The following is a 27798-nucleotide window of genomic DNA, read 5'->3' on the forward strand; positions in this document are numbered from 1 at the left end:
TCAGAGGGAGAAGCAGGCTCCCCACTGAGCTGGGAGCCCGATGTGGGACTCAATCCCAGGACTCTGGGACTCGATCCCAGGACTCTGGGACCATGACCTGAGCCGAAGGCAGTCGCTTAACCAACTGAGCCACCCAGGCGCCCGAAAAATTATATCTTGATCGTTAAAAAAAATTTTTAAAGCCGGGCTCCCTGCGCAGCAGGGAATCTGCTTCTCCCTCTGTCCCTCCCCCCAACTCATGGTTGCACGCACTCTCTCAAATAAATAAATAAAATCTTTAAAAAACATTTTTTAAAGCACTGGTAAAGCTTGTTTGTTAGAAGAACATTCTGGAAATGTTTTCCCACTAACAGGATTACTTGACCATGCTCATGTGTTTTGCTTTTTTTTTTTTTTTTGCTATATGCAAATTAAGAGCCAAAACCTCACAAAGCCAATCCCAACTCTTATTAAGAAGCGGGCAAATCCAGGCGGCTGGTTCTCACCCCATGCGGCTATGGCGCTGTTAAAGGGGCATGCACTCCTCAGGAAGTCACCTGCTGGCTGGCCTGGAAGAGGGAGCAGCTGACCAACCCAGGAGCAGCTGACCAACCCAGGAGGTCTCCAACCTGCCTTCAAGTTCTAACTCTTAGCTCTACATTCTTCTCCAGATGGACAGACAGTCCTGGGCCAAAACATGGCTGGCCAGACCCTGCTGGTAACAAGACAAAAATCCCACCGAGGTGTCAAGATCTGTCCTGCTGGGTTCTGACAGCCCTTGAGAATCCACTTGAGAACCCTAAGCAGGGGGGTGAGGCTGGCTCAGTTTCCTCACAGGCTTGAGTCGGGGGTCAGGGCAACCAGCTCCAAGCACCAGTGCCAGGCCTTGTGCCATCGACAGTGGTCAGAAAAAAATTCTACTCATTTTGGTCAGTGTTGGGAAATCACAAAAATGGCCAGAGGGCAAAGGCCACCTGGCCAGGATTATCCTCTGCTCCTGATACTCCCAGGAAGGTTTATCCCATTTAGGCCTGGGCTTTTCAAGTGAGTGAACCCTGAGACAGAAAGTGAGAACAAATGGCCTCCCTGGAAGCAACGGGCAGGGCCTGGGTGATCCCGTGGTGACAGCCTCCCTCCATTTCCTCTAGGAGGTGGCTGTAAGCTTCTAAGCAATGCTCAGTTTCAAATGTCCAAGGAGCTGAATGAAGCTCGCCGGGCAAGTCAATCAAGAGCCTTCATTCCACAGATATCAGACCCCAAACACTCACCTGGCTTCTGTGCATGGGATGCTGGTCCTACCAGCTGGCCATGGCAGCAGCTACGTCAAAAGGCAACTTGTGTCAACGTGCTGACCAACCTAAAGTAAAGGAAAGAAAAAGAAACACTAAGTTTCCAAGGAAAGTTTCTGGAATATATGGACAATTTTCAGTATCTCCCACCCCTGGAATTACACAGCAAAATTTTAGATTTCAACCACAGCTCTGCCTTTGCTACTTTCCACAGGGGGACAGCCTGAGGAAATAAATTTCTATCACTCTCTGACCTATGACCCGATACAGTACTAACCAATAAACCCTAGCATCCCAGACACTGACTTCAGCAATATGGACAGATATGAGGTGGTAATAAGCAGCCAGATGCTGACATACTGAATATACAGAAATGGTTCAACATTATGGTTATAACAGTAATAACATTAAAAGCAGAAATAGTAATATCTAGAATTTAATAGGTACTCAGAAGCGAGTTCCAGTTACTATGCTAAAACTCCCTATCTCTTTGAATCCCCAGGACAATCTTGGGGTTATGCAATCATCCCCATTTTACAGATAAGGGATCTGATGTGTCTAATATTCAGGAATTTGCCCAGAATCACCCAGGTCTCCCTCTACAGACATGACCTCTTTGCTCCCCGGTCCACGTTTCCTCGCACAGATGCCAGGGAAACCACCCACCATTCCAGGCAGTTGTAGGGTTTGCCCTCAAGAAGCTGAGGGTGCAATGTGCCTGGATCCTGGCAGACTTTACCTTCATAGGGCAACTCAAAGTTTTACTCTGGGATCATTTCCACAGGGATTATAAAACTGCCCAGGGAGAAAGAAGCTGCCTATTTTATAGATAGGAAAATTAAGGATCAAGAATGTTCAGAATTCTCCCAAAGTCACAGAGACAGTGTGGCCCTAGGACTTCCCCCTCCTTTGTGACATCAGACATGCAGGGCTCCACCCACAGAGGCTAAACCTAGAGAACAAGCCAAATCCCTGACTCCTAGGCAGTGCTGTCAGTTGTAGCTTGCCGAATATTGTCAGTATCACCTCTGTTGTCATTCTTCGTGCCCACATGACTACCAGGAGCTTGGCTCTGATATGAAACCTTTATTTTTAAACTGGGTTCACAGCAATTCACAGTTCATGGATAGCGAGAAACACACCCACAGGAGAACTTGCAAAATAAGCAAATATCAGTGCACTCTATGGAAAGACCTTTGGGCACTGAGGAGCACATGGCATCCTCCTCAGGGAGGCCCAGGGCTAGCTGCAGCCACCATCTGGGCTAGTTCCTGGGGAGGGGGGCACTTTCTGCCACTCTTTTTTGGCCCCATTCAGGCCAAAAAACACAGTGGACACCGCTAACCCTCGTTCTTTCATATCTCCTGAGCCATGGCCTCACTCTGCAATGGAGGGGGAAGCCCAGAAGCAAAGGCTTTCTGAATACCTACCCTCTTCAAGAACAAGATCAATACAGTCAGCAGTATTTTCACACACAGATTTTTAAAAAATCCATTTACAATAGCATAAATATGAAATACTTAAATCTTTAAAAAAATTAAATTTATTGTTATTTATTTTCAAGGGAGAGTGCACGTGTGCGCGCACACACACGGGGAGGGGCAGAGGGAGAGGCGAGAGAGAATCCTCAAGCAGACTCCCCACTGAGCGTGGAGCCCAACGTGGGGCTCCATCCCAGGACGCTGAGATCATGACCCGAGTGGAAAAATCAAGAGTCGGACGCTTAACCGACTGAGCCACCCAGGAGCCCCAGGGTAAATTTAATTTTTAAAAAGATGTTCAAGGGCAACCCTCTCGGGTCCTCTCCCTCCTCAGGAGCTTTGTGCTATCACTTTGATATCACTCACTAAACTTTGCTTTGCTGCCCACCAAAAAAAAAAAGTTCTAGACCTATAAAGTAGAACTACAATAAGACATCACTGAGAGAAATGAAAGAAAACCTAAATGAAGATATGCCTTGTCCATGGGTCAGGAGGTGTCAATTCTCCCCCAAATTGATCCACAGATTGAATGCAGACCCAATAAAAAATTCCCAGAATGTTTTTTTTGTAGAAAAAACAATCGGACTCTAAAATTTACATGGAAATGCTAAGGACCCAGAATAGTGAAAACAACTAAAAAAGAGTTACAAATTTGAAGGACTTACTCTACCTGATTTCAAGACCTACCATAAAGCTACAGTAACCAAGGTGCACCTTGATTTTGGCTCAGATCATGATCTCAGGGTTGTGAGATCAAGCCCCGCACTGGGCTCCTCACTAGGCATAGAGACTGCTTAAGATTCCCTCTCCCTCTGCCCCTCCCTCCCCCTCTTAAAAAAAAAAAAAAAAAGCTACAGTAACCAAGACAGTGTGAAAAAGACAGAGGAAAGATGGATAAACAGAATACACCCATGCAGCTGTGGACAACTGATTCTCAACAAAGATCTAATATCCTACTCTGCAAGACCACAAGATACACTGGAGGACAATCTCCTGAACAGTTAACCCTGCAAGGAAGAAGGCCATCTTAATGTGTTATAACAACACACACCCTGCATCATAGGATAGAATGCAATGTGCAAGAAATTTTAAGGTAAATTCCCACTTTCACACTCAACCTTGGCTCTCCCCATCTCAGCTCATGGCAAACCCAGTCTTTCAGCTGCTCAGATTAAAAGGTGGAGTTGCCCTCTTGATAAGACTACCCCACTATCCAGTCCATCAGAAAATCCTATTGGTTCTGCCATCAAACACATCTGAAGTCCAACAGCTTCTCATACCTCCGCTGGCCACATCACATTTGGTGTTTGCTCAGAGTGAAGCCCTATTATCTCCTGGCCCCAGAGGCCTGCCTGGTGCCCACCTGCGCAGTCATGCTGGCTTCCCGGTCATGCCTCCAACATACCAGGCACCCTCCCACCTTGGGGTCTTTTTATGTTTTAAACAAAATCCCAGATACTTTATCATTTTAACAATCACTTCTTCAACTGGCATCCCCAATTGAAAATGACCTTTGAAAACATAACTACCATATACTAATCCCTAAATGTCAGCAAATGTCTAATTCGTATTTAGCTTCACACGATTTCTCAGAAATGTCTGTATGGTCTAACAGTAGCTGCTACAGTGTTTGTACTACACCTGCTCCTCAGCCTTGATCACTCTCGCCCCCCAGATGGCAGACCCTTCCATGGACATGCCCCCTCCTCTCCTTGTCAAGTCACGGCTCAAAATGTCTCCTTTGGGGCGCCTGGGTGGCTCAGTTGGTTAAGCGACTGCCTTCCGCTCAGGTCATGATCCTGGAGTCCTGGGATCAAGTCCCGCATCGGGCTCCCAGCTCAGCAGGGAGCCTGCTTCTCCCTCTGACCCTCTCCCCTCTCATGCTGTTTCTCTCTCTCTCTCTCTCAAATAAATAAAATCTTAAAAAAAAAAAAAATGTCTCCTTTGCAGAGGCCCACCCTGCTCCTTCTCTCCCACAGGCCTGGCCTCTCTGCATACTCCATATTATGCAGCTACTGTCTATGGACTTTCTCACCCAATAAGAACATAAATGCCACAAGGAAAGGGATGTCTTGTCTGCGTGATGCATCATTTTATTTCAAGCACCTAGAACAGTGTCGGACACACACCAGGTGCTTGATAAATATTTATGGAATGAACGGGGAGTGATGATTTAACACTGAAGGAGAAGGAACCTATCTGAGGATCCCACAGCAGCAGTCCCTCCATACAAATAGTGTGAAATTCACAAAGGAGCAGAAACCAAGCAGAGATCACTTAGCACCATCAGAACTAGGAGCATTTCTCTAAGATAAACTGCAGTTGCTTTTTACTGATACATCATCTGGATTTTTTTGCACTGGCTGGTTTAGAGAGCTTTTACTGTTTTTATTTCCAACCCATACATTTAAAACAGTATCAAGTAACCCTTAAGTACACAATTACCAATTCGTAAGAGACTCTTCCACTCCCTTGATAAATCGTTATGTTATGGTTTGGCTTTGACCCCACACCCGAGTATAATGCACACCCATGCACACACACACACCACCCCAACTCTACAACCCACCCAAACACAATGATTTCCCAGTCTAAGGGAAATCACACTTGGTAAGAAGGTAGCCATAGTAATTTACATGAAATCAAGTCACTGCACTTTGGGGAACAGAAGTCCTTTGTTGCCATTTCATCCTCTCTAGCTCAGGCAAAGTGAGGTTGGCTCCCTTTAAACTCCAGGGGAGAAGCACTGGCCAAAAACCAGCCGCTGTCTGGGGAACTCCAGTTCTGTGGATACACTCCAGTTGCAGCATCCATGGCCTGCATAGGCATGGGTCTCTGGGGCCATAATCATCTGACTAAGAAGCCTGGGCTCTCCAAGGCACCCCCAAAGGGCCCCATATGAGGCCAGGCCCTATGGAAGCTGCACACCTCTGGTTTCCTTCTACCACCATCTGCACTCACCAAACTTTTGTGCTATCTAAAAATTCTTCAACTGTGTCTGTAACCAAATATTTACCACCCTGGCTCTAATCCAGTTCTGGAAACATGACATTAGGCCAAAAAACTCCAACATGAAACCCAATGATACCCTTCACCTTCTCCCACCTCTAAGTCCACAAAGTCTGCTTGCTCCATGAAAACTGAGTGCCCCTGAAGAAAGGGGTTACCTAGACCCTCTCTGGCAAAGGTCTTAGCAACTGCACCACCAAGTGTCAAGGAGGGGATTCCCTGTTCAGCCTTATCAGAAAGGAAGAAACTGAGGCAGGGAAACAGTAAAACATCACAAGGAAGCCCAGAGGTCATACTGCTCCATGTGCTGGCTGGCTAGGGAATGATTAACTTGGGCCAACGATTCCATTTCTAATCCAGGGTTGGCAAACTTGCCTGAGCTGTCCTGGTGAATGGTATTTCTGGAACACAGCCACACCCACAAAGTATGCAATATCCACAGCTGCTTCCACCTGTAAGGCAGAACTGAGTTATAGCAACAGAGACAGTACAGCCCCAGAAGCTGAAAACATGGGACTACCTGATCCTTGAAAGCAGGAGGAAACTGCAGCCCTAACAGTCTGTGCTGAGTATCAAAGAGACAGAGGTGACCCAGACACACCACAACAAAAAGTCAGGGCACAGGCACACCAAGGAGATGCTCCAGCTCTGAGTCAGCCCCAGGGCACAAAGCAGTACCTGCTCTCTCCAAAGCATGGAGCCTCATTAACGCTATGTCCCCATGGAGTAGGGGAGAGCATGACTTGGAATACTAGAGAGGCAAAGAACCAGCCCCATGAGAGCCAAGGAGCCGACAGTGAGGCCAGCTACACAAGTCCATCCTTGGCAACCAGAACTGGCCTGTCTCCACTGTCAAACCTAGGAGGCATCCACTGGCGTAACAGCCAGTATGTGCCCTCCAGGCCCCTGATCTGTCCCTGCCTGTCTTCCCTTGGCCATAGTAACTATGCCCTCACTGAGGGATGGATAATCCACTCACCACACCATGCCAGTGCAGCCATTCCTACAGCCCCTCAAAACTCGTAACATCCTACCCTGACCTTCGAGGCCCCGCCTGCTTTATGCCCACGTGACCCTATGAAGTCATCTGACATGCATATATATATGTATATACACACACCATATTCCTGGCTCCAACCACACCAGCCTTGTCTCAATTCTTCATAGTGCCACATCTTGCCTCCACCACTGGGTTTTTGCACATAGTGTTCCCACCACTGGGAAAGCCCTTCCCTCTTCCCACTCATCCTTCAGACTCAAGCACCTGTTACTTAAGCATGCTCTCCCTAACCAGTCCCTCCCCATTCCCCTTTCTATCACTGAGGACTACAGCCCCAAAACTTAGCACAGCTGATCTTGACATTTGACATCCAGAATCCCATTAGGCTCTCTTCCCCAAATACTCTTGAGAAAAAGCTCTTGTTCATCTCTTTATCCAATGCCTAATGAAGCAAGAGTAGGAAATGCCATCCTCCGTGAGTTATAAATACCCAACCACTATGTTTCCACCATGGACCTGAAGCAAAAACATAGCAATATAAATATAAACCCTACCCTTAATTAGAATAGCAAGTCAACACCAGGAAGAAGTAACATGGAGATAGGCAACGCCACAGCGCCACCACAACCCCTGGGGGAAACTCTCCCCACCCTCCCTTATACTGCTGTTTGGAGAAAGGCAAAGAGCTTAGAGAAAGGCACTCGGAAGTTCCAGAGACCTCTACAGCCTTTTGTCTGGAAAGACCTCCTTTGTCACTGCTGAGAAGCATGAGCTACCCCTGCACCCATGGCAAACCACACCCCGTACTCCCCTCCTCCTTTCCTATCCTATCCAGTACAGTCTTTGCAACAGATCCCTTTCCTCTCCAAGGCCTGGCTCCACCATACCCCTTTTTCCTGGGCATTCCAGGAATCCCTCCCTTTCATACCACCAAACCTGAATGTTCTAGTGCTTTCTCCTGATGAATCATAACTAGTTGCAGGAGCCCACCTGACCCCTTGAGCAGACCCTCAGGCCTTAAGACCATCCTTAGGACCAAGTGACAGGGCCTGGCACCAGGCAGGCTCTCAGAAGCAACTAGCTTTACTCTGAGTAGTGTCATTAATGTTATTCCTCAAAATATTTCAACTCCTATCTAGAGTTTCCATCCTTGCCCCCCAGCAGCTGCCCTGGCAAGTCCACACAGAAGTTCAAAACTTCAGATAAACCCCCATATTTAAAATGCTCAAGAATCAAATGTCTACATCTATCTAGACATGTCTGAGACTTTGCGAAGTGTCTGAAGTGTTAGTGTTTAGCACTGAGAATGTTTGGTGTGTTACATTAAAGGACATCTCAAAGAAAATGTCACAAGAACAAAAGAGGAAATAACATCTCTGTTAATAATGAGAAACTAAGAACTGGTGTCTCCCATTCTGTGTACATGCACCAATGTGTGCTATATTAAGGAAATTCGCTGACAAACAGCCATAGGAAAACAAGGAATACCTTCAATCTCTAAGCCAAGCACTGGAGCAGAAAAGACTTCAGATTGTTTCTGGATTCTGCTCTCCTAAGTCCCCTGAAGACTCTAAGAGTCGTGTCACCCCACACAGCTGGAGAAAGTGCATCCAAGCCCCACCCCTGTGGGGACCAAAGAACACCCGCAGAATCCCTGTGCTCCAACATTCCCAAAATGATGTTACAATGAGCCTTCTAGAATCACACATATCCATTTTTTTTTTTTTTAAACCTCATAGTATCCAGCACAAGCTAGCCATAAAAATGTGAGTGAGTGCCTTTGTTCTTTTCTCCCTAAACTAACTCTTGGGAGGATAAAAATGCATGCTCGTAAGAATGCAGGATATTTCTGAATTCAAAGGTTCCATTTTTTTTTCACTGTACTAAGATATAAGTAACATCAAATTGACCATTTTAGCTAGTAAGTGTACAGCTCAGTGGTGTTAAGTCCATTCACATTGTTGTGCAACCATCACCACCACTGCCACCATCCATTTCCAGAACTTTGTCACCTTGCAAAACTGAATCTCTGTCCCCAATTAAACACTAACTCCCCATTACCCCCACCCCAGCCCCTAGCACCCGCCATCCCACTTTTCTAGCTCCATGAATCTGACTACTCTAAGGACCTCATATTAAGTGGAATCATACAGTATTTGTCCTTTTGTGTCTGGCTTATTTCACTCAGCACAACGTCTCAAGATAGAACCACATACATCAATTTAACCTTTTGGGGCCAAAGTGTGTACAGAACAAAGTCCATAGGCCTTGCATATTCACAGCCAAATGTATGACTCTAGAACCCTGCTTCCCAGACCAGCCATGTCCCTGACATCCTCCACTATCAACCAATCCTTCCCTCCACTCTCCAAATAAACTACACAAAACGTCACTGGAAAAAACTTAGAATGGGGGCGCCTGGGTGGCTCAGTCGTTCAGTGTCTGCCTTCGGCTCAGGTCATGATCCTGGGATCCTGGGATTAAGCCCCGCATCAGGCTCCCTGCTCTGCGGAAAGCCTGCTTCTCCCTCTCTACTCTCCCTGCTTGTGTTCCCTCTCTGTCTCTCTCTCTCTGTCAAATAAATAAATAAAATCTTAAAAAAAAAAAAATTAAAAAAAAAAAAAACTTAGAATGGTAAAATGAGAGCAGCAGTAAACATTATGCCTCAGATGGACTTTAAGTATGCCTATCTTACCCCAGCTCTGACTTCCCAATGCACCTCATCTCCCTGGGATATACCTCTTCCAGCCCCATCTCACATCCAAGAACCAAGGGAATCAAGCAATGCCTGGTGGGTGAATGGTAAAAATGACTCGCTTGTCTTGGACATAAACATTTCCTAAAATGGAAGCCAGAGATACCACAGCCCAATCCAAACCTATTCCCTGGAGCACTTGGGCTAGATGTGGAAACTTACACAGGCCCAACAGGGGTGCAAGCCCTCAGCCCCTGACACAACCAGTTCTACACAGGGGAGACCCATGCAACTAGCCCAAACAGTGTACCTGCCAATCACCATCAGTGAAAAGGAAAACACTGTACCACCCCCCCTCAACTTTTGAGCACCAAGCCCACCTATCTTGTGAGGCAGAGCCAGGCCCAGGGGATTCACCACACTGGCTGAGTCCATGGATGACGTTGCCTAGAAAAACAGTAACATCAAGTGACCCAACATGAGGTACCCAACTCACACAGAGGGAGGGCATTTCATTGCCCATCATTTCAGACAGGAATGCCCAGAGCACCCCATCTCTTGGTCAACTGCTCCAGGATAGATTAAAAGAAGAATGGGGTACCTGGGTGGCTCAGTCGGTTAAGCGTCTGCCTTCAGCTCAGGTCACTATCTGAGGGTCCTGGAATCCAGCCCTGCATTGGGCTCCCTGCTCAGCGGGGAGTCTGTTTCTCCCTCTCCCTCTGCCCCCCCCACCCCGCTTGTGCTCTCTATCTCTCTCAAATAATAAAATCTTTTTTTTTTTTTTAAAGAATTTATTTATTTATTTGACAGAGAGAGAGACAGCGAGAGAGGGAACACAAGCAGGGGGAGTGGGAGAGGGAGAAGCAGGCTCCCCGCCGAGCAGGGAGCCCAATGTGGGGCTCGATCCCAGGACCCTGGGGTCATGACCTGAGCCAAAGGCAGACGCTGAACGACTGAGCCACCCAGGCGCCCCAGTAAATAAAATCTTTTTTTTTTTTTAAAGATTTATTTATTTATTTATTTGAGAGAAAGAGAGAGAGACAGAGAAACAGCATGAGAGGGGAGAGGGTCAGAGGGAGAAGCAGGCTCCCCGCTGAGCTGGGAGCCCGATGTGGGACTCGATCCCAGGACTCCAGGATCATGACCTGAGCCAAAGGCAGTCGCTTAACCAACTGAGCCACCCAGGCGCCCGCAGTAAATAAAATCTTAAAAAAATAAAATAAAAATAAAACAGGAGCAAATATGATTGTCTGGGGTTCTCTGCCTAGGGCAAGGCAAGCAGGCAGTCAGTCTCCTTTGCAAACACGTATGTCCCTGTGTGACCTGTGACTGTAAAACATGCAAAGAATCCTCCTGAGATGACTAAAGAGTGGTCTTGAGTCTCCAGGACCAGTCAAAACAGGAAAATTTGGGAGTGAGGATCACAAAAAGTCCCACCTGCAGAAGACATCGCCTCCATCTATGAGGCAGCCAACAGAAAATCTAATGGCAGCCAGCCTTATTCTCAAGAACGTATCATCCAGGCTGCCTCCATGTCTTACAGGATCTCAATCAGCTATATTAGCTTTATAGCTGGCTGCCAGGTTTATTTTCATGTCAAGAAATAAAACCTCCAGCCATTCTACTCTTATGGCAAGTTTTCTTGAGTTTACTTTTAAAAAAGCAATATCAGGGTGCCTGGGTGGCTCAGTCGTTAAGCGCTTGCCTTCGGCTCAGGTCATGATCCCAGGGTGCTGGGATCGAGCCCCGCATCCGGCTCCCTGCTCGGCGGGAAGCCTGCTTCTCCCTCTCCCACTCCCCCTGCTTGTGTTCCCGCTCTCACTGTGTCTGTCTCTGTCAAATAAATAAATAAAATCTTAAATAAATAAAAAAGCAACACCTTACTTATCATAAAGGCAACCTCCTGGAAAGGTGAGAATTCTACTTTCACCAGTGGACAGTTACCTTCCACTACCACTGAGGCATCGTGGGCCCTAGCCACAGGCACCATGTGCTTCCTCAACCAGGTCTGGGTGGCCTGGAGCCTGCATGCGCCATGCAAGCAGGAGCAAAGCCACCAGCTGAGTACCTTCTCCAAGCTGTGAAGACAGCCCCTAAATCAGCAACTCACTCTCATTTGGTGACAACACAGGCACCAACCCTGATCTGCATATTCATGAGCAGGGCAAAGACCAGTAAATTACACCAAGTCTCTCTGAGGAGCAGCATAAAGGCCATCCGCTGAGCTTTCTTTCCCACAAGCCATCTTCCAACAGGCGGTCCTGGAGAATAAGCAGCTACACTGGTACACCTGAAACTAATGTAACATTATGGTGTCAACTATACTCAAATTTAGAAAGGGAGGGGGAGCAGACAGACTGCTACAATATGGTAATCTTGAGCAAGTACTGCCCAAGTGTTTAAGAACCGTATCTTATTTTTCAGAATATTTTTCTTTGGAAGGGAGAAGGGAAAGCTTTTGTTGTTATTCAAGAGCACCCAGAGGGAGCAGCATTCTAAAAAAGGCCCCAATAGGGGCGCCTGGGTGGCTCAGTCGGTTAAGCGTCTGCCTTTGGCTCAGGTCATGATCCCAGGGTCCTGGGATCGAGTCCCGCATCGGGGTCCCTGCTCCTTGGGAGCCTGCTTCTCCCTCTGCCTCTCTCTCTCTGTCTCTCATGAATAAATAAATAAAATCTTAAAAAAAATAAAAATAAAAAATAAATAAAGAAGGCCCCAATAGTATACATACAAATGAAGACCTGGGCCTAGAAGAAAAGAACTTCACAGTCCTGAGATCCAAACAAAGTCTACCCACAGTAGTTCACATAACTTATCTTTGAAAGGTCCAAGACAAGATAGAACTATTTTGGTCAGTTAGCAGTTGGTGGGATGGGAGACTCTCACCAAAGAAATATAAATGGGAGAGGACCTCCAGTTTTCACCTCTAAACCTCACCAACACCTCTTCTCTCGGCCTTCTCACTACCAAGGAAAGTACCCACTAGCCATCCTACTACAGCTGGATGGACCTGGAGCCTCAGGTGACCTCTGCCAACTTGATCCCCAAGGAGGGTACTATCTTCCAAGCAGGCAATGGGAGACCAAGAAGCAGTGACTCTGGTCTATTTAAGCTGTAGTTTCCCCAAGCACTAAAGGTTTGCCTAAATCCAAATCCAGTGGGGCTAGTGAGTACCCAGGCAGGCAGCAGGGTCAGTGTTGTCCAACCACAAACCTTCCAAATGTCCCCAAGCTGAGTTTCAGACAGGAAGGTGGCCTTGGTAGAATTTTAGAAATCCAGTCTGACAGTAGGTCTTCAAATACAAAACAACGTACAACCATCTGACCAACCAAGCTCCCTAAGTGGCAGAATTCAATTTCTTTGACCATCAGGGCCCAGGTCAAATAGTCAATACCATCAGGTAACTTTTTTTTTTTTTTTTTAAGATTTTTAAGTAATCTCTACACTCAACATGGGGCTCAAACTCACAACCCCAAGATCAAAAGTCACACGCTCTACCGACTGAGCCAGGCAGGCACCCCCATCTGATAACTTCTCAGAAGTAGCTGAACTGTCCACCAACCACAGCATGGCACTGATGGCCCTGACTAAAGCCACATGGCCAGCCCAGCAGTCCTGAGGCCTTGCAGCAAAGTCCAGGACAATGAGCTGGTTCCTGGCCCCAGCTGCTTCATCACTGCTGCAAACTCTGATGATGTACCACAGCAATCACAAAAATTGCAAAACTAAAATGCTGCAAAACGAGAAGGAAGAAACTATAACAATGGCAACATCTATCAGTAAATAGTGGCTCACACTACATATACCAATTAAGAACAAATTGAGAAATGATGTAAATAGATGCCACACCTTCCTGACAATGTATCCAACAATGAAAGTATGACAGAGGATGTCAGGAACAGATGGCTCCTCACAGAACCATCATCAACTCTCTTCACCACCCCCAGCCCTACAGGGTAAAATGAGGCTAAGATGGAGGTAAGGGTGAGCTGCACCTGGCTTCTCTCAGCCATCAGAGCTCACCAGTGCCCGCATGGACACTTCCCATCACTTATCCTCACAGAAGGGTCACGAGGAGGGACAGGGTGGACACAGGGCCCTGCTTGTTAGTTATGTGACGTGGCCCAAGAGCTAGGACCTAAGGATCAGGAAGGAAACTGCACTGAAGATCAGATGCCTGGAGAACCCTGCTCCAAGAGAAGCAAAGCAGTCAAGGCCAAACTGCCCTCACAGAAGCTTTATGAAGAGTTAAGGGCTGCCTTCTGGGGTGCAATGGCAAGGAGACCAGAGTCTCACAATTTAAGAGGTAAGAGGTAAGAGGTTTTAGTAATAAAACTCTGAGGTGTGGGGCGCCTGGGTGGCTCAGTCATTAAGTGTCTGCCTTCAGCTCAGGTCATGATCCCAGAGTCCTGGGATCGAGCCCTGCATCGACCTTCCTGCTCAGCAGGAAGCCTGCTTCTCCCTCTCCCACTCCCCCTGCTTGTGTTCCCTCTCGCTTTGTTTGTCAAATAAATAAATAAAATCTTTAAAAAAATAAAACCCTGAAGGGGACGCCTGGGTGGCTCAGTCGGTTAAGCGTCTGCCTTCGGCCCAGGTAATGATCCCAGGGTCCTGGGATCGAGTCCCACATCGGGCTCCTTGCTCAGCAGGGAGCCTGCTTCTCCCTCTCTCTCCCTCTGCTTGTGCTCTGTCAAATAAATAAAATCTTAAAAAAACCCAAAAGACAAAAAACAAACTCTGAGGTGTTACAAGATACAATGCAAATGTCACTCACATGAACCTCTGCCTTAAAAGAAGAAAGCATAAAGAAATCTGTAAGGGCCACACAGGCTTGTTAGACTGTGCCCTCGATGGGACTTCGTCCATATCTGAGACTAACCCCAGAGTAAGCTGGAGGCCCCACAAAAGGCAGGACTCTGCCACACAAACTCCTTGTCCAACATGGACTGGAGTGTCTTTCTTCCATTGCACACGCCAGAATAACTGCACATGTCAGGCTCCACTCCAGCAAGTAGGGCTAGCAGACACATAAGCACATATAAGGCTAACCCCCCCACACACATACAAGCATGCATGCACATACGCATACACACACCCACAAATCAGCACATGTGCACACAGACCAATACATTCAGGCCACCACACAGGCACACACAAGGCCAACACACTCTGTCCTCCAGGCAAAGGCACAGTTCTAAACCATCAACTGCTGAAAACACAGACCACACATCCCAGAGAATCACTGTCCTACATGGGCCAGGTCCAAACTACCTCACTCTAGTGTCTCTGAAGCACAGCCTTGCCAAGACAGTCCAACCCCAAGCAAGACATTCAGTGGGAAGTTGCCCAGGGTCTCAGGCCATCAGCCCTCCCTGTAAGGGAGGTTGCAAGGTCAGCACAGGTGTAGAGGGGCAGGACCACGAGGGTGGTGGTGTTCACTCACCTAAATCTTTACTGAGCCAGCCTTACAGGAGACCCTCCTGCCTCCTCCAAGGCCCACCCCACTGCCCTGCTCTGCCTCCAGCTGCCTCACACAGACCCAGGTCCTATCTAACCATCCAGCATCAAGGTCCAGCCTAAGACCCAGGCCCGGCAGATCTGTCCCCAAGACCACAGTGGCACTACTGCCAAGGCGGGGGCTCTGCTGTCCCCATGGTCCAAGCCTCCTCCTGAGGATGCTCAAGCATCAGTGGGGGAAGAAGGTGAGGGCCTAACTCTTCACTGAGAAAGCGACCATTAGGCACACAGTTTCAAACTGCTACAGAAAAGCCCACTGACAACAACTTCTGGGACACTGAAAGAATCATCTTTAACATGTTGACAAGAGATTTTGTTATAAAGGAGGAAAAGAAAAGCATAACAGTGGCTAACAATTACTGAATTCTTTATTTGATATCAGGCAGGGTGCCAGCACTTTACATGCCTGATTTCATTTAATCCTTATAACCACAAAACAAGGTGCTGCCAATGCTACCCACTTCACACGGGATACTGCCAATGTTACACTTCACATGGGGGGACTTCCAATGTTACCCACACTTCACAAAGGGTATTGCCATTATTACCCCTCCTTCACATGAGGTCCTACCATTGATACCCACACTTCACACAGGGTACTGCCACTGATGCCCAAATTTGACAAGTGAGAAAACAGAGACTGACAGAAGTCAACGTGATCGGCCAGGGTCAGAGGGCTAAGAAGTCAAAATGGGGATCCAACCAAGTCAGCTATCTCCCAGGCCCAGGCTCAAATCTGAACCACTGTACCATCAGGGACAGTCTGACTTTGAAACCATCCTGAGGCTGGATCCTTCCCAAAGTTCTGGGGAATTTTCCTAGAGCAAAGATCAGCACACCAGCAATTCCTCTTCTAAAAGCACACTAACTTAACCCTTTCCTGAATTGCTAGAAACCTCATGGAGGAATGAGCCTCAACTGTTTCAAGCTGTATCCTGTGGACCAAGTAGCAAATTCAATGACTCCCTTTCTTTAAAAGGCACAAAACCCCTCAGGTGTTGAAGCACTATTTCTGAGCCCTTACCTGCCAAGGTACAAGCCAAAAGGCTTAAAGGACCTGATCAACACTGCCAGCCTGGGTCACGAACCAGAACCAATTTTCATCTTCATTCCTACTAAGATGTACACACATGCCAACCACACTCTAGCGCATCACAGGAGCAAACCAGGGTCCCTCAGCAAGGAGCCATGTATGCAGATTTCTCTCCTCCTTTGCAGAAGAACAGCACAGGGCTCACAAGTGTGAGGCAGTAAACACAGCAGACACAAACTAGTAGGAAGAAGATCGGTCTCCTGGCCACTGACACAACAGAGAGGACAGCAGAGGACATAGGGCTCAGGACAGTCCAGGCCTTACGAGCTCTGTATAAGGGGCACCAGGCTGCTGCCCTCACTTAACTCGCCTGATTCCTTACTCCCATCTTCCCCCCAAAATCAGGACTCTGACAGCGTATTGTTCATCACCAACCAGGTGCTACTCTGGAACCCAAGTCATTTCTTTCCAAGTGCCAAATCCCCAAGGCCCCTTTCCTTCCTGCAACAACATGCCCTCCCCCACTCTCAACACTAGTGTTGTCACTCTGTGGGATGCCCACCTGTCTTCTCCCCTGGACACTGCCAAAAGAGCCATGATTTGAAAACATTTCAGCAATGCATGAAACAAGGAAACTTTCTCAAACCAGGAAGGAGCAGCTGTTGGAATAATTCATGTGAATGTTTCAGAGAAGAGCCTTAATCGCTCTGGGTCTCTCTGGAAAAGTGTCCAAAACCTCAAGTTGGAAAATCCTCAGAATCTAGAAAATGCAGGTTACCAACCAGCTCCTGGGGCACTGGAATAATATCGAGCCTCTTCCTGGTCTCTCTAATTGCTACAATTCCTCACGTTACGGGCTGTGTCCATCTAGGTTCCATCTGTCATTACTTCACTCTTGGAACAGAGCAGAACTTTTCCTACATATACGAGTACGAGATGGTCCCTTTTATTCTTTCACCTATTTTTTGTGCCTTCTTCGAACACAAAGCATAATTAGTTTGGGAGGAGGAGACTTAAGAACAGATCAAGTTCTGCACCTTCCCCCACAACGGAGGTAGCCACAATCTGGCAGATTCACAGACATACCCCTTGCATTCAAGAGGGTTCTAGAGGTCACAGAGGGCCTTCATGCCTCAGCCCATTGTATCCTCCCTCCTAGCCACGTAAAACAAAGAGGAGGCATCCAGCACCAAAGGCCAGACTATCTCACCAACATCCACTTTTTCCCCAGGCAGTAGACACTACCTTGGACCACCTTCTCCAGGACCCAGTTCACTTCACCTTTGCTCAAATTCAGCACCCCTGAAAGCAAAGACCCACAATCTTAGAGCCTATGTCACCTTCCAGTCCTCACCCTGCTGCTACCTCTCAGACATGCTCATACCCACTCTTCCCTCTTTCTCAGGGCACCCTATCCTATCTCCCTTATGTGGCCATTAAGACCCTTGAGGGTAGGAAAAGGCCACCACTGGACTCCAGGGGTACGGCACAGGCTGAGCAGGGAAGGGACCCCATTTTCTTTTTTTTTAGATTTTATGTATTTATTTGTGTGTGTGTGTGTGTGAGAGAGGGGGAGAGAGAACAAGTGGCGGGTGGGGAGGGAGGGGCAGAGAGAGAAGCAAACTTCCCACCAAGCAGGGAGTCCGACGTGGGACTCGATCCCAGGACCCTGGAACCATGACCCGAGCCGAAGGCAGATGCCTAACTGACTGAGCCACCCAGGTGCCCCGGGACCCCAGTTTTTGAAGGACAGATGACTTGTTCTCAACCCCTGGTATCCAGCTAAATCCCCACCCAATCTCCTTGCACAGTGTCTCTGGCACCTGTCCCTGCTTTTTATTCCCCACCAGGCAAATTCAAGGCCCTATTAGTTCATGCCTGCCTTTTATCAATGTCCCTTTTTCCTGACTGGCTTCCCTGCTCAGTTCAAGTGAATACTCACTCTCCTCACAAACTTCTGAGGGTTCTCCATGCTTTTCAGATGAAGTATAAACAGCCTTCCATTTTAAGTCATCAACAATAACTGGAACAACCTGTTTTTTTTTTTTTTTTTTTTAAATCTTATTTCTCACTATGACTTTCCATAAACCCTGAGGTCTGGGAGGGTTATCTGCCAACTCCATCCATCCTTGATGTTCCAGTGCAAGGAAACACTCCTTGTAAATGGTCTAGTCCAACATCACCAACCTTTTTCACAAGAGCTGTAGACCTCCAGACACCAAGAAAACAGCCCCTTCTCAGAAGAGAGTGCTGGAGAGTGGAGGGAGATAGATCAGAAGCCCCATCTTGTTCATATCATGGCATATAACAAAAATTATATTTGCAGAGCACACTGGAATATACTTAGGGTTACTCACAACCTGGGGCTAGGACCACCTGGCTGCAAAGACATCTCTGCATCACTGTCACCCATCCCAGGCAGCCTGCTAAGAAGCTCTAGAGAATCCCATAGCCAGCAACACATCTCCTGCTCTGTTCATTCCACCATGTGGTGGTGAGAAGCCTACACTGCATTTCACTTGATGGGGCACCTTCCAGAGCAGCTTAGGCGCTTAAATGTCAATAGTTAACTTAAAAAAAAGAAAGGCCAACAGTGGTTCACAAACTCAGAAGGCTGGTTGAACAGATCAAAGTTACCTTAATTTTTCTAAGCAATTTAAGTTTCCTTTTTCCCTTAAGCCATAAACCAAGGCAACAGAGTGGACAAGCTCTCCCACCATCTTCACCTTCACAAAAGATGGGTGTACATCTGAAATGCTCACTCAATGTTAAGCCCCTTCCCCAGGTGATGACCTGTCCACTTTCACTGCCTTTTGTGGCAGGGTCATCTGATCTTCTGTCTGAAAAGAAGAACCCCATCCATACTCCCTGAGGGGGTGAGTGGGTGCCTACTGGCACTAGGAGTAGAAAAGGCCTCTGTCAGGTTGTGACTCACCAATGGGCGTCCTGTAATCCCTCATGGCCCCCACTCCCAATCTTTTCTCTTCCAAACAAAACATGTTCAATCCCTCTAACCGGTTCTGTGATACAGTTTAAAGACCACTCCAGCATCAGATTGTGCTGTTCTAGAATCATCTAGCACCCTCAGCTGGGTGTTAAGGACCCCCCCACCCCCGGACTAGCACAGCCAATCACTGAAGCCGAGTTCAGCATCTGACATTTAGCCCATTCCACCTTACTTCCATGGTTGCTTGTTTGGATCTTGAAATGGTCACCCACATATCACCTGAAGGATTTCTGCAAGTAAGTGCCATTACTCTTTTTTTAATAGGGAAAAGGAATTTTATGCTCTTAAAATTGAAAGCCATTACCAAATCAATTCCAAAACAGGAAACACTGCTAGTTTTGTTTCTGTTTTTGTTTTTTTAAAGGCAGCCCTGAGTTCTTCCTCCCTATGTCCTGTCCCATCCTTACACTACAGACACCATGACGACCTCAGGGATCAAAACAAGATGAGGTTCCTTCACTTGTCCTGATGGCACCATGTGATGTACAGAATTGATGAATTACTGTATCATACACCTGAAACTAATACAACACCATACTGTTAACTGAATTAAAATAAAAACTTAAAAAAAAGATGAGGCCATGAGGAAGGAAACCTGCCATTGGACCTCCTAATTAGGGAGGAGGAACCTAGAACAAAACAGAACTGACCAAACCAGTGGATGGAACTAGAGGGTATTATGCTAAGTGAAATAAGTCACTCAGAGAAAGACAAGTATCATATGATTTCACTGATCTGTGGAATTTAAGAAACAAAACTGATGAACATAAACAAAAGGAAGGAAAAATAAAATGAGACAGAAACAGAAAGACAAACCATAAAACTCTCTTAACTACAGGAAACAAACTGAAGGTTGCTGGAGAGGAGGTGGGGGGGGATGGGGTAACTGGGTGATGGGCATCAAGGAGGGAACTTGATGGAATGAGCACTGTGTGTTATACGTAACTGATGAATCTCTAAATTCTACCTCCAAAACTAATAATATACTATATATTAATTAAATTGAATTTAAATGAAAAATTTAAAAATTAGGTAAATAAATACCTGACCAAACCACAGACAAGGACATGGGGTGCCTAGCTGGCTCAGTTGGTAGAGCATGCAACTCTTGATCTCAGGGTTTTATGTTCATGCCCCACACTGGGTACAGACATTACTTAAAAGTAAAATCTTTACAAGAAAAAGAAGAAATAAGGATGACAGAGATCAGACCAAGGAGGCTCCAGGAGAGAACAGAGAGCTATGTTCTCCTTCCTTATGCAAATTAAACCAGGGGCAGGCCACTCCTCCTCTCAGGCCTCAGTTTCCAGTTTGTAACATCAAGAGCTGCCCCACTCATCTTGAAGTCTGTGCTATGTTCAGTAAAACAGCACACAGAAGCAAGCTAGTCCCAGGTGAATCCTAAACTTGTCTGGGGCCCAAGGATCAAACATAGTTACATTTTTAAAGCTCTGCCTGACAAACAGACTGACGACAAGGCTGCAATTTCATTTCCATCCAGACTTGGTACATTAATATCTCTGCCCAAGAAAACTTCAAAAGCAGACCAGGCAACTCCTACTACGGACCCTGGAGGTTCCTCCTTCTCCACAGACTTTACTAGAGACAAAAGCCTCAACAAGAGAAATTTCAAAGTTTGGGAAGGGAAAGCAAGAGACACGTGACCCACATACACACTGCTAAGAAGGTCAGTTAATCAAACAAAAGTGTTAAGGAAAACACTAAGCAAACCTGGAAATCTCCCAGGGTTCCAGTGCGTATAAGAGAATCCCAGGGAAGGTGCGGATTCAGAATCCTCTGAAAAAACCACTGCCATTGAAGGGGCGGGTGCGAGAACCCTTTACATGCACAGGAGTAACACACGAGACAACAAAAAATGAAGTTCAGGGGCGCCTGGGTGGCTCAGTGGGTTAAGCGTCTGCCTTCCGCTCAGGTCATGATCCCAGCGTCCCGGGATGGAGCCCTGGAGCACCACATCACACTGGACTCTCTGCTCAGCAGGGAGCCTGCTTCTCCCTCTCCCTCTGCCTGCCGCTCTGCCTACTTGTGTGCTGTCAAATTAAACCAAAAAAAAAAAAAGTTTTATAAAAAAAAAAGAAGTCCAATCATTTGAACTGGCAATGTTCTGTCAATGATACACAAGTCCTGAGAATATCACAGGTCTGGAGTGACTTGACTAATTCAACCAATGCCTTCAAACCAAGAATTCAGTTTGCTACACTCCTACTTTGCCCAAACCATTGAGCAATTGGGAAAAAATGTGTTTCCTCTGCGGATGTGAATAGGTTGTAGTGGCAAAGTTTTCAAAACTTGCTGAGTAAACCGCCCCAAAACAGACAAGAAAACTAAAAATCTCTTACCATCACAAAAATCCACCAAGTGAAGAGAATACAGGCCTGAAACCTGCTCACCTCCAAGGTCATGTTGAGCAGCTGCCTCTAAGGTAAGAATGTGTGGAGTACAGTTTAACAGCCACTGACTCAAAGGCTAACTGCACAGAACAACTGGGATTAGAGGAAATGTTATGCTGGGATTATACGCAGGTTTAAAGCCACAGGGTTTCTTTTTTTTCACCTTCCCTTTGATGACCTTTTTAGGTGAGATCTCCTTACAATGAGCTCTAAAGACCTCCAAATGGTGAGGCTGTGGTGGAATTTTGTTATAAAGAAAATCCAAAGCCTCAATCTGAGTGTTTCATTGCATGTGATAATTGAGATGTGCGACCTTATGGGAATCATTATGTACTTGTCATCTAGGGGCAGAATTTTGTCTTAGAGGTGAATGAAGGAGTCAGGAGCTGGGATACCTCTTTTGAACATTTCTATTTGTCCTCACAGCCATCCTAGGAGATCAGATATATTCCGTTTACAGAAGGAAAGCTGAGGCCAGGTAGGCAGGCAACCCACCCAAAGATGAAAAGCACTAAACTACTCAGTGGCAAAGCCCAATCTGTCCAATTCCCAAGCCAGCTTGAGAGCTGTAAGTCTGGAAGGAGACTAGGATTCAGTCCCAGGCTCTCCTATTTGCCACTGCATGCACCATCAGGAGGCAACCCACTTCCCATCGCTGGCCAGAGATCACTTAGGGATAAAGCCAAAAGTGCTAGGGGCCCCTCCTGGTTCTTAAAGGCAAGATCCCCTAGCAAATATCTTCCCATCTCACACATGGAGGCACTGTTCCTAAAAGTCAAAACATGAGATTTAGCAAAGCCAGGAAAGGGGCTATCTCCTTTCCCCTGGTGGGGCCCCACCAACCCAGCTATCTTGTAACACTAGGGAGGCGCCCAGGCTAGTGGAAAAAACATACAAAATCTGAACTCATAAAGGCTGGAGCCCACTCCCAGTTGTAGAATACTCAGCAAGGTGGCCCTAGAAAGTGTCACCCTCTGTAGGGGACTTTGGCTTCTTCCATCTGGAACACTGGGACAGGCTATGGCTCCAAGGGGCACACAGCAGTGACAGTTTGTCCTGAAAATGTGGAGGTGCTCCACACCCAAAGCGAAGCAGTGCCTTTGTGCTCTGCCTCATCCATTCTAATCATAACAGCATTCACTGAACTATACACACACTAGGCCCTGTGCTAAGCCACTTGAATTTATTATCGCATTCCAACTCAGTTGTTCAAGGTAGACATTACCTCCTTTTTAGAAACTGGAAACAGAGGGTAAGGTTCAGTCAGCAAGGTCACATCACTAGAAAGTGGCAAGTGGAACTTACATCCAACCTAAGGCAAAGCCAGGGCTGGTCCATGACACCACTGCGGGACCTGCTGCCTGGAAATAGGGGGGCTCACTTCTCACTCAGCAAACAGCAGGCAGCCCTGGATGAGGAACTGGTTGGCCACTATAGTACAGCAGTATTTTTTAAAGTGCGCCCAAAGGCATCACCTCATTTAGGCTGAATTAAGTTTGAAGATTCAAATCAAAAGATCTGATCAGCATGGCAAGTCAGGTGGTGCCACGTCTGGAGACAAAACTGCAGGAGGAAAGGCTGAAAAATTCTTCAACCTCAACAAGTGGAGACTTTCTCATCAACCCCACACTGCCTCTACTCTCTCCCCAACTCGCCCCCCATCCCCAGCTGCAGCTAGCTATCTTTGAGGCCAAGCAACCTCAAAGTACTAGTCTCAAACCTTCCCCAAAACTCCTACCTCAATTTGCTGAGAGCCCACTTGCAGGTATTGTCCATATCCTGCCAGCACGCTCTATCTCAGATGCTGGTCTCTCTCATTCTCAGACAGGTATCAAGCCTTCAGTCCTTTCATATAAGGAGCCAGGAAACAAGAAGCCAAGGCCCCTGACAAACTTGCCCGAGAAACAGGGTTACCTTTCTGAGGATCAAGAGAAAGTGGGTGCAGTGCACTGAGAAGCTGCAAGGGCCCTTTCCCCCCGCCACCCCAGAGGGTTCCGGAGGATTCCCAGTCACTTCCTAAGGCTACCTGCAGGTATTCAATTAAAGTAAGTTCCTTTGTCTTCTAAAAGACTAACCTACATTTTCATCAGACAAAAAGAGGTCACAAATACAGCCTAGAAAACGAGGGGAGGGGCAATAAGCCCATGGTCTGACATTCCTCTTGACTAAAAAGTCCTGGATCACGTTTGCCAGCATCTACAAGTATGCAGGATCTGTCCCCAGCTGTTACTTTTGTTTCTAAGAACACCAACCAGCTTCACTACTTCCACTTCCCTGCCACCACTTCAGGTCCCGTCTTTTATCTAAACCTTAACCGGTGGCCTTCTAATTCGGTGCAAGATGTAGCTTTGCACAGTTAGAACATCATTACCCAAAAAAATAGCAACCTGAAGCCAGACTGTCTAACTAACCTTCTAAAACAGTTCAGATAACTCAAGAGCATCCATTCTAACAATCGACCACACTTAGCAGGCAACAAACATAGTTCTGTGAGCCTCACACTATGACACTGCCAACTTGTTCTTCCGGTTTTGCCACACTTCCCAACCCAACAACTGTTACAAGGAAATCCCAGAGATGCTCTATTACCCCAGGACGACTGCTCATAAAGACCTCACCTAATCACCTGTTTCATCATCTTTCCAGTTTTCTACAATGAGCATAAATTAACTCAATTATCAGGGGGAGAAAAAGGTCTAGGGAAAATAGCCTTGCTCATTCCATCTAATGGCTCAGAAATATCACAAGTCCAAGCAGGTAGTTCTCCAGACAAGTATCTGAGTTGCCCATACTTTTGGAGGTTAGCACACTGACATTCCTTAACTGAACTCATTGGTAAGGCCGTTACATTTTGGTCTCTGTTAGGAATTGACAATATCCAAGACTCTGAGAGTCATTCTTAATTTTCCCCGAGAACAAGTATCAGAAAATGCCAACATTTGGGGCACCTGGCTGGCACTTGGTAGAACATGTGACTCTTGGTCTCAGAGTCATGAGTTCAAACCCCATGCTGGAGGGTAGAAATTACTTAAAAAAATACGGGGCGCCTGGGTGGCTCAGTTGGTTAAGTGACTGCCTTCAGCTCCGGTCAAGATCCTGGAGTCCCAGGACTGAGTCCACTCCCTGCTCAGCAGGGAGTCTGCTTCTCCCTCTGACCCTCCCCCCTCTCATGTGCGTTCTCTCTCTCATTCTCTCTCTCAAATAAATAAAAAATCTTGAAAGAAAGAAGGAAAATAGGGGCACCTGTGTGGTTCAGTCAGCTAAGCGTTTGCCTTCAGCTCCAGTCATGACCCCAGGGTCCTGGGATTGCGCCCCATGTCAGGCTCCCTGCTTGGTGCGGGCCCAGCTTCCCCCTCTCCCTCTGCTTCTCCCCAACTCGTGCTCTCTCATGCGTGTGCGCTCTCAAATAAATAAAATCTTTAAAATAATAATAAAGAAAAAGAAAATAAATGTAGGATCTCTTAAAAAAAAAAAAAAGAAAATGCCAACATTTCAGAATGGCTAGCTACTTTCCCACCCACGCCCTTCAGAAGCATCCTTCAGTGATCTGCTACCTAAGGCTCAAGGTGGTCCTGGCTGTGAACCCCATCACTGCCTTGTCCTCTTCGACAGGGATCCCACTGTTGTCAAGGTAAATCCCAGACCCTCTTAGGTCTGTGTGTGTGTATGTGTGTGTCTCTGCTCCAACCACCCTAATCTTCCTTCAGTCCTAGACACTCTAACAGAAATGCTCTTCCCTTTTCTCTTTACCTACTTAGCTCCTACCCGTCCTCCAATCCCAGTTGGAGAAATACCCTCTTGAGTCCTGCTCACCAGGTCACAGCATCCTTTTCTCCTTGACCCTTTTAAGTTTCCCCATGTTTATGAGATTAATTACGATTTCTCTCCCACTAATCTCATGGTAAACTCCACTGAGCAGGGATTCCTAGCACGGTGCCGGAGGCACAGTGTACACTCTGATATTTATTGAATAAGTCTATCCAGAAATCACTCCTTGCAATGCCAGAAATTCACAAAATAAATGATGCAAAGCAAGTGAGAGCTACTGAAGAATTAAGAATTGGAGTCTTTAAACTGTGTTTTATTACTCAAAAAGTGTTTCTTGGGGCACCTGGCTGGCTCAGTTGGAAGAGAGTATGCAACTCTTGATCTCAGGGTTGTGAGTTCGAGCCCCACATTAAGTGTAAAGATTACTTAAAAATAATGATAATAAAAAAATAAAGGGCGCCCGGGTGGCTCAGTCGGTTAGGCGACTGCCTTCGGCTCAGGTCGTGATCCTGGAGTCCCGGGATTGAGTCCCGCATCGGGCTCCCTGCTCGGCGGGGAGTCTGCTTCTCCCTCTGACCCTCCCCCCTCTCATGTGCTTGCTCTCTCTCATTCTCTCTCTCTCAAATAAATAAATAAAATCTTTAAAAATAAATAAAAAAAATATCTTTTTGAAACCATTTCTTGTTTTTTAAATAATCACAAAACAGAGATATCAGAAAGTTTAAGGGAAAAAAAAACCCACTCCTCACCCTAACCCAGAAATTTTGTTGACATTCTGGTACAAATCCTTCCAGGATTTTTTTCTACCAAGAGTAGCATTATTTCTTTCCTCACTATCAAAATATACGATTGTAGGATTTGCCAAATGATACTGCATTAACAGAGATGACTTGACATTTAAAAAAATGACGTCATCTGAGTGGAAAAAACAATGCATCCAAATCGGTAATAAAGGACCCATCCCAATTTCTATATCACATCCAAGATGAGAGATAATCCTCTGTAAAAATCAGCTTCAGAATTTTAGGGGAGGAATATGTGATGAAAGACAAAGAATGGGGGACTACATGAGGAAAGGATCTACTGCAAATTGCTCTCAAAACCTCCATTCTAAACTACTTGCTCTACAAAAAGGCCAACTTTTCTGAGTTGGAAACTGAGGAAGCAAATGCAAAGGGGCAAGTCTTGTGGCTTGACTCCTTCAAAGCCAGCTGGTAACTCTGCTCTCTGAGGACAACACAGGGCTACAATGGTGTCCCTAAGTTATCAGGTCATCCCCCCAACTCCCAGCAGAAGTAGACTGGAGCTTGGACAAGTAAACGGCCTCTTGCTTTAGGAAGGACCAGGAAATGCTCACACAGTGGGTTGCAAACAGGAACATTCCTGGGCTCTGATGCCCCAAACATCAGGCTCAAGCCAAGCTCTGCCCCTCTACCACTCGGCAGCCTTGGACAAGCAGCCTGGCATCCAGGAGCCTTACTTTCCTCACCTGTAATGTGGGGATTATATCCTCCACCACGCTGGTGTGTTTATGGGCAAGGAAGATATCTCTGTACAAAAGGCATTCAAATCTGGGGACTAGTGTCTATCCTGCCCTCCTCCACAGCTTGCTGTCAGGTGTAACATGCTACTAATCTTAGCATCCTGATCTGGTGCCAGCAAACATTATTTCACCTAATCTAACTTAAAGAAAACTTGTAACCACTACCAGAAAAAAAAAAAAAACACAAAAAAAAACCATCAAAGGATAGTACAAGTCTGAAGCAACTACACATAAGGCTCTGTCCCTCGGTTTATCTGTGCTGCCACAGCCAGAAGGTGTCACTGTGCGAAATGGACACACAGAACCAGACACTTAACAAGCACTGTGTACTCAAGAAAACTGAAAGAAGTAAAAGGGTAAGGAAGAGAAAAAAATTAAAGGCTCAAGTGACTCACCCGGACTTTGATCTAAAGAATCCAAAGCTCTCAAGATAAGGATGAACTAAAGGGCTAAAGACGTTGGGTCAAATACACAAAATTAAATAGCCCCCACAAAGTTCCCAGGGCAGGGCAGAAACGCGCACCCAAGGGTTGACATTCAGTTCCTAAGAGAGGGATACCCATTCATTTCTGGGTCCCAGTGTGTCCACACACACTAAGTGTCAATCACGCTCTAGGCTGGGGCCCTGCCCACAAGCCTTTCCTTGTTGAAGTGATCAATTCCGATTCTTGGCAATAATCCCTTTAAAAGGCCAGCTGCCGCTGTCTAGTCACTGATGCCGACCCATTCCAGGTGGGGTGGGGGGGATCAATAGAGCCACTGCCTAAACGGGGAGGCAAATTTAAAGTGTACGGCCCTATGAAAGGCTCGAGCCCGGAGAGGGGGGAAGGGTCCTGCGGCTCCCGGGGGTCAGGCAGTAAGGGCGCGAGGAGGGAGAGTGCCGGCCCTGCAGGCGTGGGCGCGCGGGGACTCTTATTCTGACACGGGATCCTCCGCCGCCGCCGTCGCCGCCGCCGCGGGGTTCAGCGCAGCGGCCAGGCCCGCCCGGGACCCCCGCCCCCCCTGCCTGGGACCCCCCGCCCCGCGCGCCCACGTGCCGCCCGCCCGCCGCCCCCGCCCGTCCTGGCCG

The 27798-nt window shown here is 46.9% G+C and overlaps 1 protein-coding gene across 5 annotated transcripts in view; it reads right to left on the reverse strand.

The window, feature by feature from the left end:
• The window catches only part of GATAD2A (GATA zinc finger domain containing 2A), a 103721-nt gene that overhangs the window by 61275 nt on the left and 14648 nt on the right, over positions 1-27798 (reverse strand). For all 5 annotated transcript variants that reach the window (XM_045862633.3, XM_045862635.3, XM_045862634.3 and 2 more), the window contains one exon: positions 1248-1336. In XM_045862633.3, the coding sequence (XP_045718589.1) occupies positions 1248-1262 (15 nt within the window). In that variant the 5' untranslated portion in view covers positions 1263-1336. Of the gene's footprint in view, positions 1-1247; positions 1337-27798 lie in introns of those variants that run through there.

This window comes from Mirounga angustirostris, unplaced genomic scaffold (genome assembly GCF_029215605.1).
Source record: "Mirounga angustirostris isolate CCGP_5_RB_7025 unplaced genomic scaffold, mMirAng1.0.hap1 SCAF_1, whole genome shotgun sequence".
Lineage (NCBI taxonomy): Eukaryota > Metazoa > Chordata > Mammalia > Carnivora > Phocidae > Mirounga > Mirounga angustirostris.